This window comes from Tachysurus vachellii, chromosome 9 (assembly GCF_030014155.1).
Source record: "Tachysurus vachellii isolate PV-2020 chromosome 9, HZAU_Pvac_v1, whole genome shotgun sequence".
Classification (NCBI taxonomy): domain Eukaryota; kingdom Metazoa; phylum Chordata; class Actinopteri; order Siluriformes; family Bagridae; genus Tachysurus; species Tachysurus vachellii.
This window is the reverse complement of record NC_083468.1, coordinates 13,370,354-13,386,764: the sequence shown is the minus strand read 5'-3', so window position 1 is coordinate 13,386,764 and position 16,411 is coordinate 13,370,354. Positions and strand designations below refer to the sequence as shown.

At 38.3% G+C, this 16,411-nt stretch overlaps 1 protein-coding gene across 2 annotated transcripts in view; it reads right to left on the bottom strand.

Annotated features, from left to right (window-relative positions):
• slco3a1a (solute carrier organic anion transporter family member 3A1a) overlaps positions 1-16,411 on the bottom strand; it is a 78,434-nt gene that overhangs the window by 23,952 nt on the left and 38,071 nt on the right. For both annotated transcript variants that reach the window (XM_060877732.1, XM_060877733.1), the window contains one exon: positions 847-945. In XM_060877732.1, coding sequence (XP_060733715.1) covers positions 847-945 — 99 coding nt within the window. The remainder of the gene's footprint in view (positions 1-846; positions 946-16,411) is intronic.

Here is a 16,411-nt window from a genome sequence, read left to right as displayed (position 1 = left end):
GCAAAAAGCTGAAGAAACCCTAAACGTTAACAGAAAAAACCCGAGTGACTGAGGGAGAGACAGAGAGCTGTTCTGTGTGTGACTGTGAGCAGAGCGAGACACAGCAACACAATACATCTGTATGTGTGTAGGGGAGGGGCTCTGTGACTAGCCTATCACTGTAGGGGAGGGGCGCTGTGACTAGCCTATCACAGAACGCTGACACAATCAGATACCCAATGATGATTTTCATTCAATCCGAGCACAGATATTGACTCGTATTACTCGTATAATACTCGTACTCGGCAGAAGTGCTTTATCCGTACCGGATACTCGTTTCAGCCAAGTATCCGGCTCATCTCTAATGGATATGACTTTGTTTATTTTAGGGAAAACTGGACGGGTGAGTACTTCACATGACATATATTGTGGCACCCTCTGTAGCATGACATATGTAGCATGACATATGTAGCATGACATGACATATATTGTCATGTCAATCCAAAGGCCTTAAACGCTTGAATCCGGGAAATGATGCTTGCAGCTTTAATTATTATTATTATTATTATTATTATTATTATTATTATTATTATTATTATTATTATTATCATTATTAATATTAGTATTACTACAGTTAATATTAGATTGAACTTTATTGTCATTGCAAATGGGTACAAGGCAACAAATGCAATGTTAATCCAGTATAAAATCATACTAATCAACAAACCAGTGTTAAGGATAATGTATTATAAAAACTTTCAGTTTAGCCTAATCAAAATACATATAAAAATTGCATGAATGTTAGGATATACATAAATATAAATTCAGCGTTACTACAGACAGAAACAGAAATAAACCGAAACTTACTGGTATCAACAAAGACAGCATCCACATAGAATTTGGTGCAGACTGAACCAAGGATGAAGCCACAAGCAGGTCCAAAAACCAAGGTTGAGAATAATATACCTGCAAATAAAAAGATGACACAGTTGTGATCAGCTGTTGGCTAAAGTGTGAAATACCATTAGACAAACAGAATACAAAAACTGCCAAATAAAAACAAAAAAAATATATAAAATCATTGCATGAAAATATAAAAAAAAGATCTTTATTTCAACGTTTTTGTTCACCTCATTGACAGTATATAATAGTATATAATATTATATTACATAATATCCTCAGTACCTCAACACCCATACTCAATTATAACCATAATTTAATTATGCATACACTGATGAATGTCAAGGGGGGGCATGGTGGCTTAGTGATTAGCACGTTCGCCTCACACCTCCAGGGTCAGGGTTCGATTCCCGCCTCCACCTTGTGTGTGTGGAGTTTGCATGTTCTCCCCGTGCCTCGGGGGTTTCCTCCGGGTACTCCGGTTTCCTCCCCCGGTCCAAAGACATGCATGGTAGGTTGATTGGCATCTCTGGAAAAATTGTCCCTAGTGTGTGATTGCGTGAGTGAATGAGAGTGTGTGTGCCCTGTGATGGGTTGGCACTCCATCCAGGGTGTATCCTGCCTTGATGCCCAATGACGCCTGAGATAGGCACAGGCTCCCCGTGACCCGAGGTAGTTCGGATAAGCGGTAGAAGATGAATGAATGAATGAATGATGAATGTCTACTATGTGCTGTAATATAAAATTGTAGTAAATTAAAAGTAATGTGGCAGACTAGGAAAACCGGGTTGAAGGTACCTGATTTCTGGGGAAAAAGGCATAAATTACAAAAGTATGGATTTGTTGGACAATAACATATGACATTGCTACTTTAATAAAAACAGTGTAAAATGAGCCAAGAAGAACGACAATTTCCATCAGTTTGGTTCCACAAACAAAGCCAGTTATTTAGCAAAAGCCACTTGTGCTTTAGTAGTCCTTTCAGGCAGAATACAGTATCCTATCTTCTATTATTTCTATCTATATCATATATTAGTGCACAATGCAAAAAAGAGGACATGTGGTCAGTCAAATTTAAGAAAATGTTATTTATAGTTATAGTTATTTATAATAAAATAGCTAAAGTACTGTAGAAGTTTTAGGCAGGTGTAAAAAAAAAGAATGCTTTAAAAAATAGAAATATTATTATTATTATTTTTGTAACAATTAACAAAATAGAAAGTAAATGAATAGAAGATAATTAAAATCAAACAAATATTTGGTGTGACCACCCTGCAACAATTCTTCTTGGTACACTTGCAAACAGTTTTTGAAGGAACTTGTGCCTTAACCACAGATGTAGGCTCCCTCAAATCCTTGTCACTTCCAGGAATCCTCTCTATACTGTATATAGTTCTTAATGACATTATCTGCATATTTGGAGTCATTGTCCTGCTGAAGAATAAATTTGGGTCCAATCAGATACTTTTCCTGGTAGTATTACACGATTAATCCTGCCCAACTCTCCAACTCCATTGCAGAAATGCAACCCCAATCTTGCAAGAAACATGCTTCAATGTTGCCTGCAACAGTGCTTAGACATTTTTCCATGTCAAAGGTATGGCTTTTTATACCACATCTGCCCAAACTTCTCCAAATGAGTGTCAAAAGTGTGAACATGGGTTCCACTGGTTTCCACAAGTACTTTGCTGTTGGCATTGCTAGACATCTTCCATTAAAGCATTATGTGCCTTTCAGCTGCTGCATTAAGTTTCCTTGGTTAACCACTGTGTCTACAGTCCTTAACATTAACTGTTTCTTTGTGTTTCTTCAAAATAGCACAGCCTGAAACCCCAATCTGCTTTGAAATCATAACCTGGAAGAGACCTTGGTGATCAAGTATAACTATTCATCATCAACTGACCTCTCTGGACACCTCTTGTTCTTTGTTTTCCATTTCTCTTCTTACACCCTCTGTTCTTCATTATCTAGTTTTAAACTGCGACCTATTACTGAAGTATTGCAGATTATTCATGAATCCAAACATTCAACTAGTCAGTTGGATCCTCTCCCAACCTACTTAGTAAAAGTCTGCTTGCCTTCTTTATTCACTTTAATAACTAATATTATACATTCTTCTTTGAGTTCTGGGCCTGTTCCTTCATCCCTTAAAATTGCTGCAATAACACCTATACTTAAAAAATCTTGCATGGACTCAATAACCTTAATAATTTTTCGTCCTATCTCAAACTTACCATTTTTATCCAAAAGACTAGAAAAAATAGTTGTAGGTCAGATTTATGATCACAACCAACAACTGCCAACAACCTATCTGATGAATTTCAGTCTGGTTTTCGTCCATCTCATAGTACTGAGGTAGCGCTCGTAAAAATCACAAACGATCTTCTAATGGCAGCAGATTCTAATCTCTTAACAATTCTTATTTTTCTGGATTTGAGTGCAGCTTTTCATCTCCCACACCATTCTTCTTGAACGGCTTGCCTCTCTTAGCATTTCTGGCATGTCATGACTGGATTAAATAATAGCTTTCCTACCGTTCAGAGTTTGTCCAGCTTAAAATCTTTTAGATCTCAGTCATATCCTGTTACTAGAGGTGTTCCCCAAGGTTCCGTGCTAGGCCCTCTTTTATTTATTATCTATCTCCTTACTCTTTGCAATATCTTTCATAAACACAATATTAATTTTCATTCGTACACGGATGATACACAGCTCTTCCTGTCCACCAAGCCTACTTCTTTGCTTCTGTTTAAATGAAATTAAATCTTGGTTTCCTTGCAACTTTCTCCAAAATGAATAGCAAAAAACAGAAGTCCTTCTCGTTGATGTTGATAGTTTTTCATTAAATATTGATAATTCCATTGTTTTTCCTTCCCCTCAGGTAGAGTTTTGGTGTCATCCTTGATAGCACTCTATCCTTAGTAGTGATGGCCAGTTCGTGAACAAATCGTTCTTTTGAACCGGTTCTTTTTAGTGAACTGGATGAACCAGTTCACCAAATCGGACTGATTCGTTCTAAACAGTTCGCGTCTTGAGTCAGCGCTGATCCACAAGTTAATAAAGTTACTCACTTTCGGTCTTGCCTGACAGCCCCTCTGACTCTAAATAAACTAATATCCCAGAGTATATGTAACTCCTGTACACTGAACTGAGACATGTTGTGCTGAGAGAACTGCGAGCACGAGCTGTTGATACCAATACAGAGAACCGATGAGCTGTTGTTACTGCGCATGTGTAAATCACTGAACTGATACAGCAACAAATGTAAATGGTTATGATTTAATGTCTTATCAACGTATGAGTGTTTAACTCAGTTGCATTAGTTTTTGAAACAACTGATGGTGTGAAAGAAACATTTCAAAATTATGCTTTTTTTTGTAAGTTTTTGTAAGTTGATGAAGATTAGTTTATTAACTTTATATCTTTAAGACACGTAAAACACCCACGATTGCACATCAATGCCTGTACTGGGTGTTTTAGTTGCAAAACTTAAATGTAAGAAACGCATTCAACTAAAGTTATGATTACAAGGAACTTTTCAAATGTGTTAAATTGATTGTATTAATATCTGCCAGCAGCGGCGGGATGAAGGCATTTACGTCATTGTAAATTACGTCATTACGTCAGGACGTAAAAGAACTGGTGAACTGGATTATTGAACTGGTTCATTATAACGAACTGTCCGAAAGAACCAGTTCGCGGAAAAGAACCGAACTTCCCATCACTAATCCTTAGAGGTTCATGTTAATAATGTTACTCGGTCTGCATACTTTCACCTCTGCAATATTAATCGCCTCTGCCTAATCTTGACACAACACAGTACTTTCATTTTAGTCCATGCCCTTGTTACATCATGTTTGGATTACTGTAACTCTGTTCTTTTTGATTTGCTTTCAAAAACAATTTGCCTAAACCAGCTCTCCCTCAATAAATCAATTCAATTTATTTGTGAAGCACTTTTAAAAAGAGTGTCTCAAAGCAGCTTTACAGAAATATAAAAACAGAGTAAATATTCATATTTATCCCTAATTACCAAGCCTGAGAAAATGGTGGCAAGAAAATTCTCCATTAGATGATATGAGGAAAAATCCCTGAGAGGAACCAGGCTCAGAAAGGAACCCATCCTCATTTGGGTGACACCAGACAGTAAATAATTTAAATTGTAAATAAAACAGTAAATAAACAAAATGTAAATTTAAAAGTAATGTATGTGTAAATAATGTCCTTTCTACAACTGCTCATAATTAAGTGGAATTGTGCGAGCAAATAGTTTAGCATAATAGTTTGTTATAAATTTAACTTGGGGGCACGGTGGCTTAGTGGTTAGCACGTTTACCTCACACCTCCAGGGTTGGGGGTTCGATTCCCGCCTCCGCCTTGTGTGTGTGGAGTTTGCATGTTCTCCCCGTGCCTTGGGGGTTTACAAAAGCATGCAACTTTATCCAGGTAATTTGCTGAAAAAGTGAATTGAGACTGTCCCCAACCTTCTCAAAACATCTGACCCCTTACAATGGCAGGAACTGGTGTAGCTAGGGGGCAGGTTTTTAGACATGTTAATAATGATAATAATAATAATAATAATAATAATAATAAGGGGGCACGGTGGCTTAGTGGTTAGCATGTTCGCCTCACACCTCCAGGGTTGGGGGTTCGATTCCCACCTCCGCCTTGTGTGTGTGGAGTTTGCATGTTCTCCCCGTGCCTCGGGGGTTTCCTCCAGGTACTCCGGTTTCCTCCCCCGGTCCAAAGACATGTATGGTAGGTTGATTGGCATCTCTGGAAAATTGTCCGTAGTGTGTGAGTGAATGAGAGTGTGTGTGCCCTGCGAAGGGTTGGCACTCCGTCCAGGGTGTATCCTGCCTTGATGCCCGATGACGCCTGATATAGGCACAGGCTCCCCGTGACCCGAGGTAGCTCGGATAAGCGGTAGAAAATAAGTTAGTGAGAGGGAAATAAATTTAACTTTAAATGATCACTGATGAAGACCTGAGCACAATGTGCACTGATCATATTGTTATAAATGTCAGTAGAAGAAAATCCTACTGTATGACTACATTATATGTAAATTGCCATAAATCTATTGGACAGAAAAAAATAAATCCTTTCTTAAACTTACAATGCCTGAACGTATCTATGCATGCATCATACATGAACAGGAAAAAGTTAATTTATTAGACTTTAGGTTTCCACCTTTTTCTTTCTATGTAAAGCACTTTGAATGACCTCTGTGTCAGGGGCGTCACTAGGCCCTTTTTAGGGGGGCCAGCCCCCCTAAAAAATTATTTGATTAATTATTTTTTGATAGCTTCAGTCCTCTTTAAAAACGCATTTGAAGCGGCGACAAGCTGCGTCATGTTTCGGCTCCTCCCCTGAACTGAGTCTGCGTGGATTCAGCGCATTTTTCAATCCGCAGGGACGGCTTTCATGTTATTTTCTGGTTAAAAGTTGGTTAAAAGTTTATTTTATTTTGTCAAAAAAGTTCCTTATCTGAGGTTTTTATGTGAGCACAGAAATGCAAACAGTAAAATGTTGTGTTTGTACTGGAAACGTGTGTACGTGTGTTTGTACAGTGAGTAATGAATCAGGAAGTCTTCATTGTAAAAAAAAAACTACATTCACAACTCAAAATTTTCTAGTGACTGGTCACATCTAAATTTTTCAATTTTTTACACTGAAATAAGTCTTCGATATAAGAATTTCAATAATCTAGTGTTACGCTTGCCACCCAGGGACAAAAAAGTCTACTGAATCAGTTCTTCTAATTGTTATTTACAGACCTCCTGGACCGCATTCTGAATTCCTCTGTGAATTTGCATGTTTCATTTCAAACCTAGTTGTTTCTTTAGACAAAGCAGCAATTGGAGACTTTAATATTCATTTTGATAAGTTAGAAGATCCTCTGAGTACAGCAGTTGTTTCCATCCTAGATTCGGTAGGGGTTAACCAGAATGTAATAGGACCCACTCATAACAGAGGCCACAATCTTAATCTCGTTCTAACCTTTGGATTAAATATAGAAAATATAGTCTCAGTGCATTAATCAGAAACTATCACAGACCATTATCTCCTTTCATTTAAATTGTGCTTTGGACACAATATTTGCAATTTGCCACAACACCATATTAAACGTACATTTACCATATTTACCAACAGTCTCCCAAAATTATCATCCATGATTGGATAGCCATCTGACCCCACAGAACTTGATCAGGTGACTGACTATTTAGAGTCAGTGTTTCGCTACACCCTAGATATTGTAGCTCCACTTAAATGGAAAGCAATTAGAGAGAAAAATCTTGCACCCTGGTACAATGACAACAAAACTTTTGAAAAAAATGTAATAGAAAATGTTGTGAATAACAAAAATGAATATTGAACATTCGGTACTAATACACTTACACACCCAAAACTAGGAACAGCAAAGATAACAAAGGGTAACTGAACTGTTTCCAGTTGCACACTAAGTAGAAGAAACAAGAACATTGCAGGCTGCAGGCGTGTGGAAATAATGGAGACTAACAGCGTGACTGTTGCACTGCTTGTGCAACGAAAAGACCGTTGCACTGCCTGTGCTACGACAAGATTAGAGGAAGTCATGCACAGTGGAAGACACTACACACACACACATACACACTTCCACACATACACACACACACTTACTCAAGAACCGTTTGTCTACCTCAATGTATAAATAGTCCACTACCTCAACATCCAAATAACTCACTCTGTTCAGACTTAGGTTGGGACAGACTGACTTCACACTTGCAATTGTATTGAATAAAGAGGTTTGATATTCCACAGGACTCTGCTGCATTCTTCTCTGCAACTTAGGGAAAAGTTCACTTGAACTATTATCTCTGATTAATAGAATAGAATTTCCGCCACAACAATCAGGTAGGAAATTAGAATGTAAATGGCGTCAAACTAAATTATCAGTATTTCGATTAGCATGGAAGGAAAGCCTTAATAGCTACAAAAAATCTCGTAGTGCTGCAAGATCGGTGTATTTCTCCAGCCTAATTGAAGATAAAAATGATCCTAAATTTTATTTAATACAGTAGCAAAATTAGTAAATAGTAATAAAAACACTGTGAAAAAGCACACATCATCTATTTGTAGCAGTAATGACTTCATGAATTATTTCAATGGAAAAATTGATAACATCAGGCAGAAAATTCAGACCATTAATTTAATACCAAACAAATTGATAAACAATGCCATAAATAATATTTCTGTTTTTGATCAGTACTTAGACTGTTTTACCCCACTTCAAGAGACTGACTTATTTTCACTGATTGCTTCTTCAAAGTTATCAACCTGCATACTGGATCCCTTACTCACATGTTTCTTTAAACTACCATTAGCTATCCAACCCATTCTGAAGATAATAAATTCTTCCCTTAGCACTGGCTATGTGCCAAAATCTTTTAAGCTAGTGTTTATCAAACCTTTGAAAAAACCTGACCTCAACCAAAGCTGCAACTGCTGGTTACAGTCGTTAGTGACCTGTTACTGACCTCTGATCAGGGTTGTGTCTCTTTGTTGGTATTACTTGATCTTAGGGCAGCTTTTGATACCATTGACCATGCAATTCTACTTGATAGGCTGTAACATGTTGCTGGTGTCAAGGGACAGCACTCTCCTAGCTCAGGTCTTATTTGACTGACCTGTATCAGTGTTTAGATCTAAATAGTGACTACTCTAAACAAACTAAGGTAATGTTTGGCATTCCACAAGGCCAATTGCTTTTTTCCCTAAATATGGTAAACCTTGGTGCAATTATTCATAAACATTTCTTCCACTGTTATGCTGATGACACGCAGCTATATGTTTCAGATGTGAGTCACCAGCTTAATAAGATTGAAGATACTAGGACCACAGGCAGCCAGAAGTAAACTTTCTGATTACAGAGTAACACTGGATGGTCTTTCTATTACATCATATGCAGCAGTAACAGACCTTGGTGTGATTATTGATACTTGTCTCTCATTCGAAGCTCACATAAATAATATCACAAGGGTAGCCTTCTTTCATCTCAGAAACATTGTTAAGATAAGAAATATGATGTCATTACATGATGAAGAAACACTAGTTCATGCATTTGTTACCTCTAGGTTGGATTATTGTAATGCTTTACTCTCTGGATGTTCCAGTTGGAACATAAACAAGCTCCAGTTAGTCCAGAACGCATCAGCTAGAGTCCTAACTAGAACCAGAAGATATGAACATATAACGCCTATTATGTCCTCATTGCATTGGTTCCCAGTCAAGTTTTCCATTGATTATAAAATACTATTACTAATGTATAAAGCAAGTGCTTTATAGGTTAGTAACATGGTCTCGTGCCACAGTACCTGAGAGATCTTTCGTTTTTTTATGATGTCATACCTTCTTTAATCAAAAAGTGCAGGCTATTTGGTTAAAGGCTACAGCAGGGGGCAGAGCTTTCTTTTTCTTACAGAGCCCCGCAGTTATGGAATAGACTTCCAATTAGTGTTTGGGACTCAGTCTTTGGGACACAGTCTCAGTGTTAAAGTCCAGGCTAAAAACACATTTGTTTAGTCTAGCTTTTAATGAATAGCTTTTCTTAGGTAAAGGAGCAGATCTGTTGGGATCATGGGCATAGTGTGTTTGATGAACTGGGATGTCTGGATGCTGGAGGCTTACCACCCTAGCAAGTCGCTCAGGTTTGGGGACTGTGGAGTGGTGGGGCACCTTCTGGCTCTAAACTTCTAGTTATGCTGTCATAGCTGTTCTTGCCGGAGTCCCTGTCAGCACGTGGCACATAATTTACATCTCCCATCACCTGATTACATTCATACCTAACAATCACCCCACCCCCCACCCCTGCATCCCTCTCCCTAGCTATATATGCCACTCCCGAGCTCCCAGTGTTCCAAGTACCCAATCTGATCGGCTCTTCTTTTGGAGCTACTTTGTCAAACCAGACGTTCTACCCCTTGTTGGAGTCTTGTTGAAGGGTGTGCACTCTATAAGGGATTTATATGCATGGTCAGCCAGTGACTCAAGGGATTGTTGTGGATGGAGCATGCCTTCTTTGAACCAATGCTGTGTCAGTCAGCTGTATGGTCTAGTCTTTATCAGCAATCATTTAAAGACTTTGACAGGAAGAAATTAGTGTTAGGTCTGTAGTGAGAGTTTGTGCTGACCCATTAGTTACTCAGGAGCTCTCGGTTGCACTATTATAAACTGTTGTAGAAAGGACATTATTTACATTTACATTCTGTACTGTCCAATGTCACCCAAATGAGTATGGGTTCCCTTGTGAGCCTCAAGGTTTCTTCCTCATATCATCTCAGGAATTTTTCCTTGCCACCGTCGCCTCCGGCTTGCTCATTAGGAACAGGGATAGATTTTAGTATTTGAAATTTTAAATTACTACATTTAAATAAACTATAACTTTAATTGTATGTATTCATTTATGTATTTTTATTTTCATTTGTAGATCTTCTTATTTTATATATATTTATTTCTTTACTTTTTTTCTTTCTTCTGTTTCTATACTTCTTTAATGCTGCTTTGAGACAATGGGAATTGTTAAAAGAATTTTAATTTGAAATTTGAACCTCACCTGGTCCCTCAACACCAGCAGCAAGAATTCAGTCTGAAACATATTTTTAATGCTGCTACAAGATGTTTTTGCACATCACATTTAAATGCTGCTATATATTGCAACTGTTATACAGTGGTGTGAAAAAGTGTTTGCCCCTTTTGATTTTAAATTCTTTTGCACGTTTTTCACACTTTAATGTTTCAGATCATCAAACAAATTTAAATATTGGCCAAAGATAACCCAAGTGAACACAATATGCAGTTTTTAAATGAAGGTTTTTTATTATTAAGGGAAAACAAAATCCAAACCTGCATTTCAGAAAAAGAACATCAGACCAATAATCTGTTCGTGACCTCAATCTGTTAAGATCCAAAACACACCAGCAAGTCCACCTCTGAATGACTGAAGAAAAACAAAATGAAGACTTTGGAGTGGCCTAGTCAAAGTCCTGACCTGAATCCTATTGAGATGCTGTGGCATGACCTTAAAAAGGTGGTGCATGCTTGAAAACCCTCCAATGTGGCTGAATTACAACAATTCTGCAAAGATGAGTGGACCAAAATTCCTTCACAGCACTATAACAGACTCATTGCAAGTTACTGCAAATGCTTGATTACAGTTCTTGCTGCTAACGGTGGCTGAACTAGTTTTCTAGGTTTAGGGGCAAGCACTTTTTCACAAAGGGCCTTCATTTAAAAACTGCAGGTTGTGATTACTTGTGTTATCTTTTGACTAATATTTATATTTGTTGAAGTTCTGAAACAAAAAAAATACAAAACCAGGAAGGGGCAAACACTTTCAAAAAATCATCCTTTTTTGCACTCAGAACCACACAGCGCAACTTTTATATATCTGTCTTGTGGTGTGATGTGGTGTATTGTCTGTCTTGCACTGCTTGAGAGCCAGTATAACATAATAAAGAAGGAGTGCCTGACCATTGTATTTACATGCATTAGTTTTATTAGTATGCTGGATGCCTTTAAAAGACTGACCATTTCACTTATACTACATGCTGTGTGGTAATAACAAGCAACTTTATGACTATGTGTCTTGGAAAAGAAGTCAATGGCAAGTCTGCTATACCAGTTTATTATATTTTTAATCTTTTAATATCAATTGCAATGTGTGTATGTATGCACACATACCCCTAAAAAAGTGAAGCTCACAAATCAGTTAAACATAAAGTTTCATTTAAGCTGCTCCCATCTCTTTGGTCTGACCCAACCAAGGGAATTGTTACAGTCTGTACTGTGCAATGTATAATCCTTAAGATTTTTCAGACAATTACTCTAAATAGCCCGCATATACCTGAATGGAATAAGTTTGCCGATCAATGAATGCATCCTCTTGTGGCTGTATAAGCACAAATCTGTAAGTAAACTGTAAGTAAAACTGCAGGTATTTAATCAACAAGATAATGTGAATAAAATCCTATTAAATCATATAAACCTTATAAACAGGATGCAACATAAAAAAAATTTAAAAGTGAAGGGGCTCAGAAAATACAGTGCATTAGAGAGAGTTCACCTTGGCTCTTATCCACCTAATATAAAATAAAATATGGGAAATGCAGCTCTTTTAATCTGAATATAGTCTTCTCATTTACATGGACAACATTAAACTTCATAGCTATGTGTTTTAAACTTGCCATTGCTTAACATACTCAGGAATTGCTGGTTATTTGTAGCTCAACTGCCAAGATCTAAATACTTCTGATAAACCTTGGCATAGTACAGTGACTGCTGGGAGATTTATAGTAAAGAAGCAAAATGGAGAAAATGCTCAAAGTTCACTGTGCTGGCTGTGCTGTGGGTTTTAAAGGAGTGTTTAGTATGTGTATGCTGACAGTCTCCCCACTTTACAGCTCACTGGTTAGCATTCCAACCTTACTGTGTGTGGGAAAATAATTTTAAGTCATTGTTTTATTTTCTTTTAGTTCTAGCATATTTTGTGGATCATGTAGAAGCCAAATCAAGTTACAATGCTAGTTAGATTCAAACTTTTCATTAGACTTGTGGTTCTCATTAATATGAAAGGAAAGGTTCATCATCTGTCATTCATTCAGGATATCATCTGTCTCTTTGTGCCATTTGTCCCATTGTTTAAGGTGGTCATTTGATTCAAGGTCTGAGAAAGACTGTTATGTTAATGGGATTAAGGGTAAAATTCCAGGATCTGGTGTGGGGGCTGTTACATCCTTTCATGCTTTGATTGTCACCTGAGTTATTTGTCTCTATCTGATGGGACTGCCCCCTAAAATGTGTATATTTACAATGTATTACAACTTTAAGTCAGACTTGATGACTGCAGCGCCTGTGCCAGTACGCTCTGACTTGCAGACTCGTTTCATCGTGTATCTACAATAAAGACTACTGCACAAGGATATCCAAGTCTCCTGGTCTTCTCTGGAAAAAGTTTACACAGATGGTGCCGTGACCCGGATAGAGCTTCTCATCTCACTAAACTTCTTCAAAACTTCAAGCTCCAGAATCCTCAGATTTTTTCCAACTCAACTTTGATTTGGTGAGTGTCACTCTATCCAAAGAACCTACAGACCAGTATACATGTGGTTATCCTCTGCTTTGTCAGGGAAGAGTTAACAAACAGCTGCAGGGTTTGGTTAACTACAAGTTTGGTTTATCCTCTGTGTAGGCAGGGGCGAATTTTAGGCTATCCTCTGTTTAGGCAGGGACGGATATTGGGTTATCCTCTGTTCAGGCAGGGACGAATTTTAGGCTATCCTCTGTTTAGGCAGGGACGAATATTGGGTTATCCTCTGTTCAGGCAGGGAAGAATTTTGGTTTATCCTCTGTTGATCAGGGAAGAATTTTGGTTTATCCTCTGTTGATCAGGGAAAAATTTTGGTTTATCCTCTGTTTACCAGGGAAGATTTTGTGGTTTATCCTCTGTTGATCAGGGAAGAATGGTTTATCCTCTGTTTACCAGGGAAAAAAATTGAGTTATCCTCTGTTGATCAGGGAAGAATTTTGGTGTATCCTCTGTTCATCAGGGAAGAAATTTGAGTCACCCTCTGTTTATCGGGGAAGAGTTTTGGTTTATCCCCTGTATATCAGGGAAGAATTGTGTGTTATCCTCTAGAAATTAGAAACAGTTATGGCTTATTCCCTACTTTAGAGAAACTAACAGTAGATTGTCTAAAAAGAGAAATCCCATAGCAATCAAAATGTTTAAAAAGAATGCAAGACTGATCCCCACTACTGAAAAAGGTGGATTAGCTACCCCTTTGTGGACTAGTGGAGAGTTCAAATCAATGTTGGCAGAGCAAATGAATGCTATAGTGACAGATTCAGTCAAACAAAATTTGGTAAAGAAATATGGCATTCATCCAGACAAAGTGTGGTCTATTGAAGAGTGCAAAAAGGTGCTAGGTGCTTGTATCAGAAAGAAAAACGTCATTCAAAGGAATTATCTGTTGCCACATGGAATTTTGTGTTTCCTCAGCACATGAGCATGCCCAACGTATTGCAGAGCTAGAAGAGCAAAACAAAGAATTACGTGCTCGAGTATCTTCCATCACTAAGAAGTTAGGGCACAGCAAGGCTTCAGGAAAAAATTGTGTAAAAAAGTCAACGCCGTCAGAAAATGTATATCCTGACTTGGAGTCTTTGTTTAACCAAGAGGGAGACAATGTGTCCTTTAGTTACCTTACTGATCAGCCGGTCAATGCCCTTGTGTGTGGAGCACGAAAAAGGGTTCAGAGTAGAATAGAGGAGGTAGAAAATATTACTGGCCCATCTCCAACATTACAAGTGCAAACTGTCATTAAAGCTTTAGGGCCTGAAGCAATAGAGAGACTTTCTCAAAGTTTGCCATCAGCACGTGCTAACTTTTCTGAATTTAGGAGAGCATTATCAAAAAAATTGCGTCTCTATGACATGTCTCTAGCGGAGGTCACTCAACTTATGTCTCAGGTGTTAACAGAGTCAGAATTTAATTGCTTTGAAAGTGCTGTGAATAGTTCGGAGTTCAAACATGATAGCAAAGATGAGTTTCGAGAAGGAGTCCTTAGGATACTGAAGGATATTATTGGGCCAAAGATTGACTGGGCCAGAGTCACTAGTTGTGTGCAAAAAAAGGAAGAAACTGTAAGTGAATACACTGAAAGATTTTGTCAATCAGCTGTTGCATACAGTGGAATAGCTAACAGTCCAGATGATGTATTAGATGATAAGGGACCATTAGTCAGGGCATGGTTTGATGGCCTTTCATCAGAGTACAGGAATGCTTTGCCTTTCTTAGACCTTACTTGGTCTATTCAAACACTGAAAAGCAACTTGGACAGGTTAGCCATCTGGGAAAGGGATTCTGATGTTAAGATAAAAGTCAGAACAGCCACAGCATCGCTAAATAATTCCTATGCAGAGACTAGGCAAGAACCCGGATTCCCTAAGAGAGAGGGAACATGTAACTATTTTGGAAAATCAGGGCACTGGGTAAAAGACTGTAGGAAAAAGCAGCAAGAAAGCAGAAGAAATTTACAACATAACCCCTCACCCACCCAGCCTGCTTATAACCCAGCGGTAGTTCATCCTCTTTCTAGTGAAACCCTAGGACAGTTTGTTCAGGCCTGTACAAATGCAGTTTTAGGCCAAACAGTAAAAGTCAGGTGCCCAAATTCAGTATCCACATCAAAGAATCAAGCTAAAATCACCTCCTCCTGTTGGGGAAATTGGTTAACTACTCTCACAGCCCTCAACTTGGTTTTGTCACTAACCCATCCTCTTGTGTGAGGTCTGCAATGACTGATGTTCCTTTAGAGGATGAAGAAATGACTAATGACTGTGTTATGCTTACACACTCATCTTCAAATGCTATTGCAGAGACTCTGCTAAATAATGCTGATTTTGAATTGTTTGTTGATGGTTCAGCTCAAGTCATTGGAGGGAATAATAGAGCAGGAAAAGCAATGACCTCTGTATCTGATGTAGTAGCTTCTAGTCATCTCCCAGATTCTAAACCTAACACTGCAGAATCACAGGGTAAAGCTCTTGCAGACGTAGCTGCTAAAAAAGCCTGTTCGTACAGTACAGTGCAAGTGGGTACTAGAATGACAACAACCGGTGTCATTATGCCTCCAGACTCTCTAACAGACTTCTACAAAGATGTTCCAATGTATGAAGCATGGAAATGGTTATATAAGGGAGCCATGGTTGATTTTACAGGCTGCTGGACCAAAGGGGGAAAATATATGGCACCAGAATCACTTCTGCCATATTTGGCTCAGCAGTTACTTAACTTAGGTCACATTAGTCCAGCAGCAATGATTCAACCTTTGTCAAATCACTGGTGGAATCCTGGAATCCGGCTTTTAGAGGTATAGCCACAGAGCCAGACAAACACGGTTGTATGCCAACAGAATAACATCCCATCAGCAGCACATACCCCAGCCCCACCAGGGCCTTTTTAACACTTACAGGTAGATTAAATCTCAATGAACCTGTGTAAGGGAAAAACTGATGTCTCGGTAGTTGTAGATTTTGAAATCATTGAAAGAAGTTGCCCGAATGCTTAAAATGGAGTGGAATCTTCATTGTCCATATAGACCACAAGCATGAGGTCAAGTACAGAGAGCAAACAGGATGTATTTTACAGGAAAAGGAAGTTGCCAGAATGCTACTATTTCAAGGAAAAAGTCTCAGGACTCATGTCTCACACTGTTAAGTAGATCTATCACCTGCAGGGATAGACTAGGACACACAGACCAGTAAGGAGCCCAGGGAGGAACCGAAGGCAGTAGGCCTTCGGGGGTCAACCCGGTGGTGAAGACTTCCTTATAGAATTCCCCTTTTATTAGCTTATCCCTACCTAACTGGTCCTTAGGTGTCATAACACTGCAGATTAGGGAAAGTAAACTAAAAAACTATACGATCACAGAGATTTTGAAACTAAAAACTATACGATCACATAGATCCTGAATATAAACTGTAGTATGGAAATATT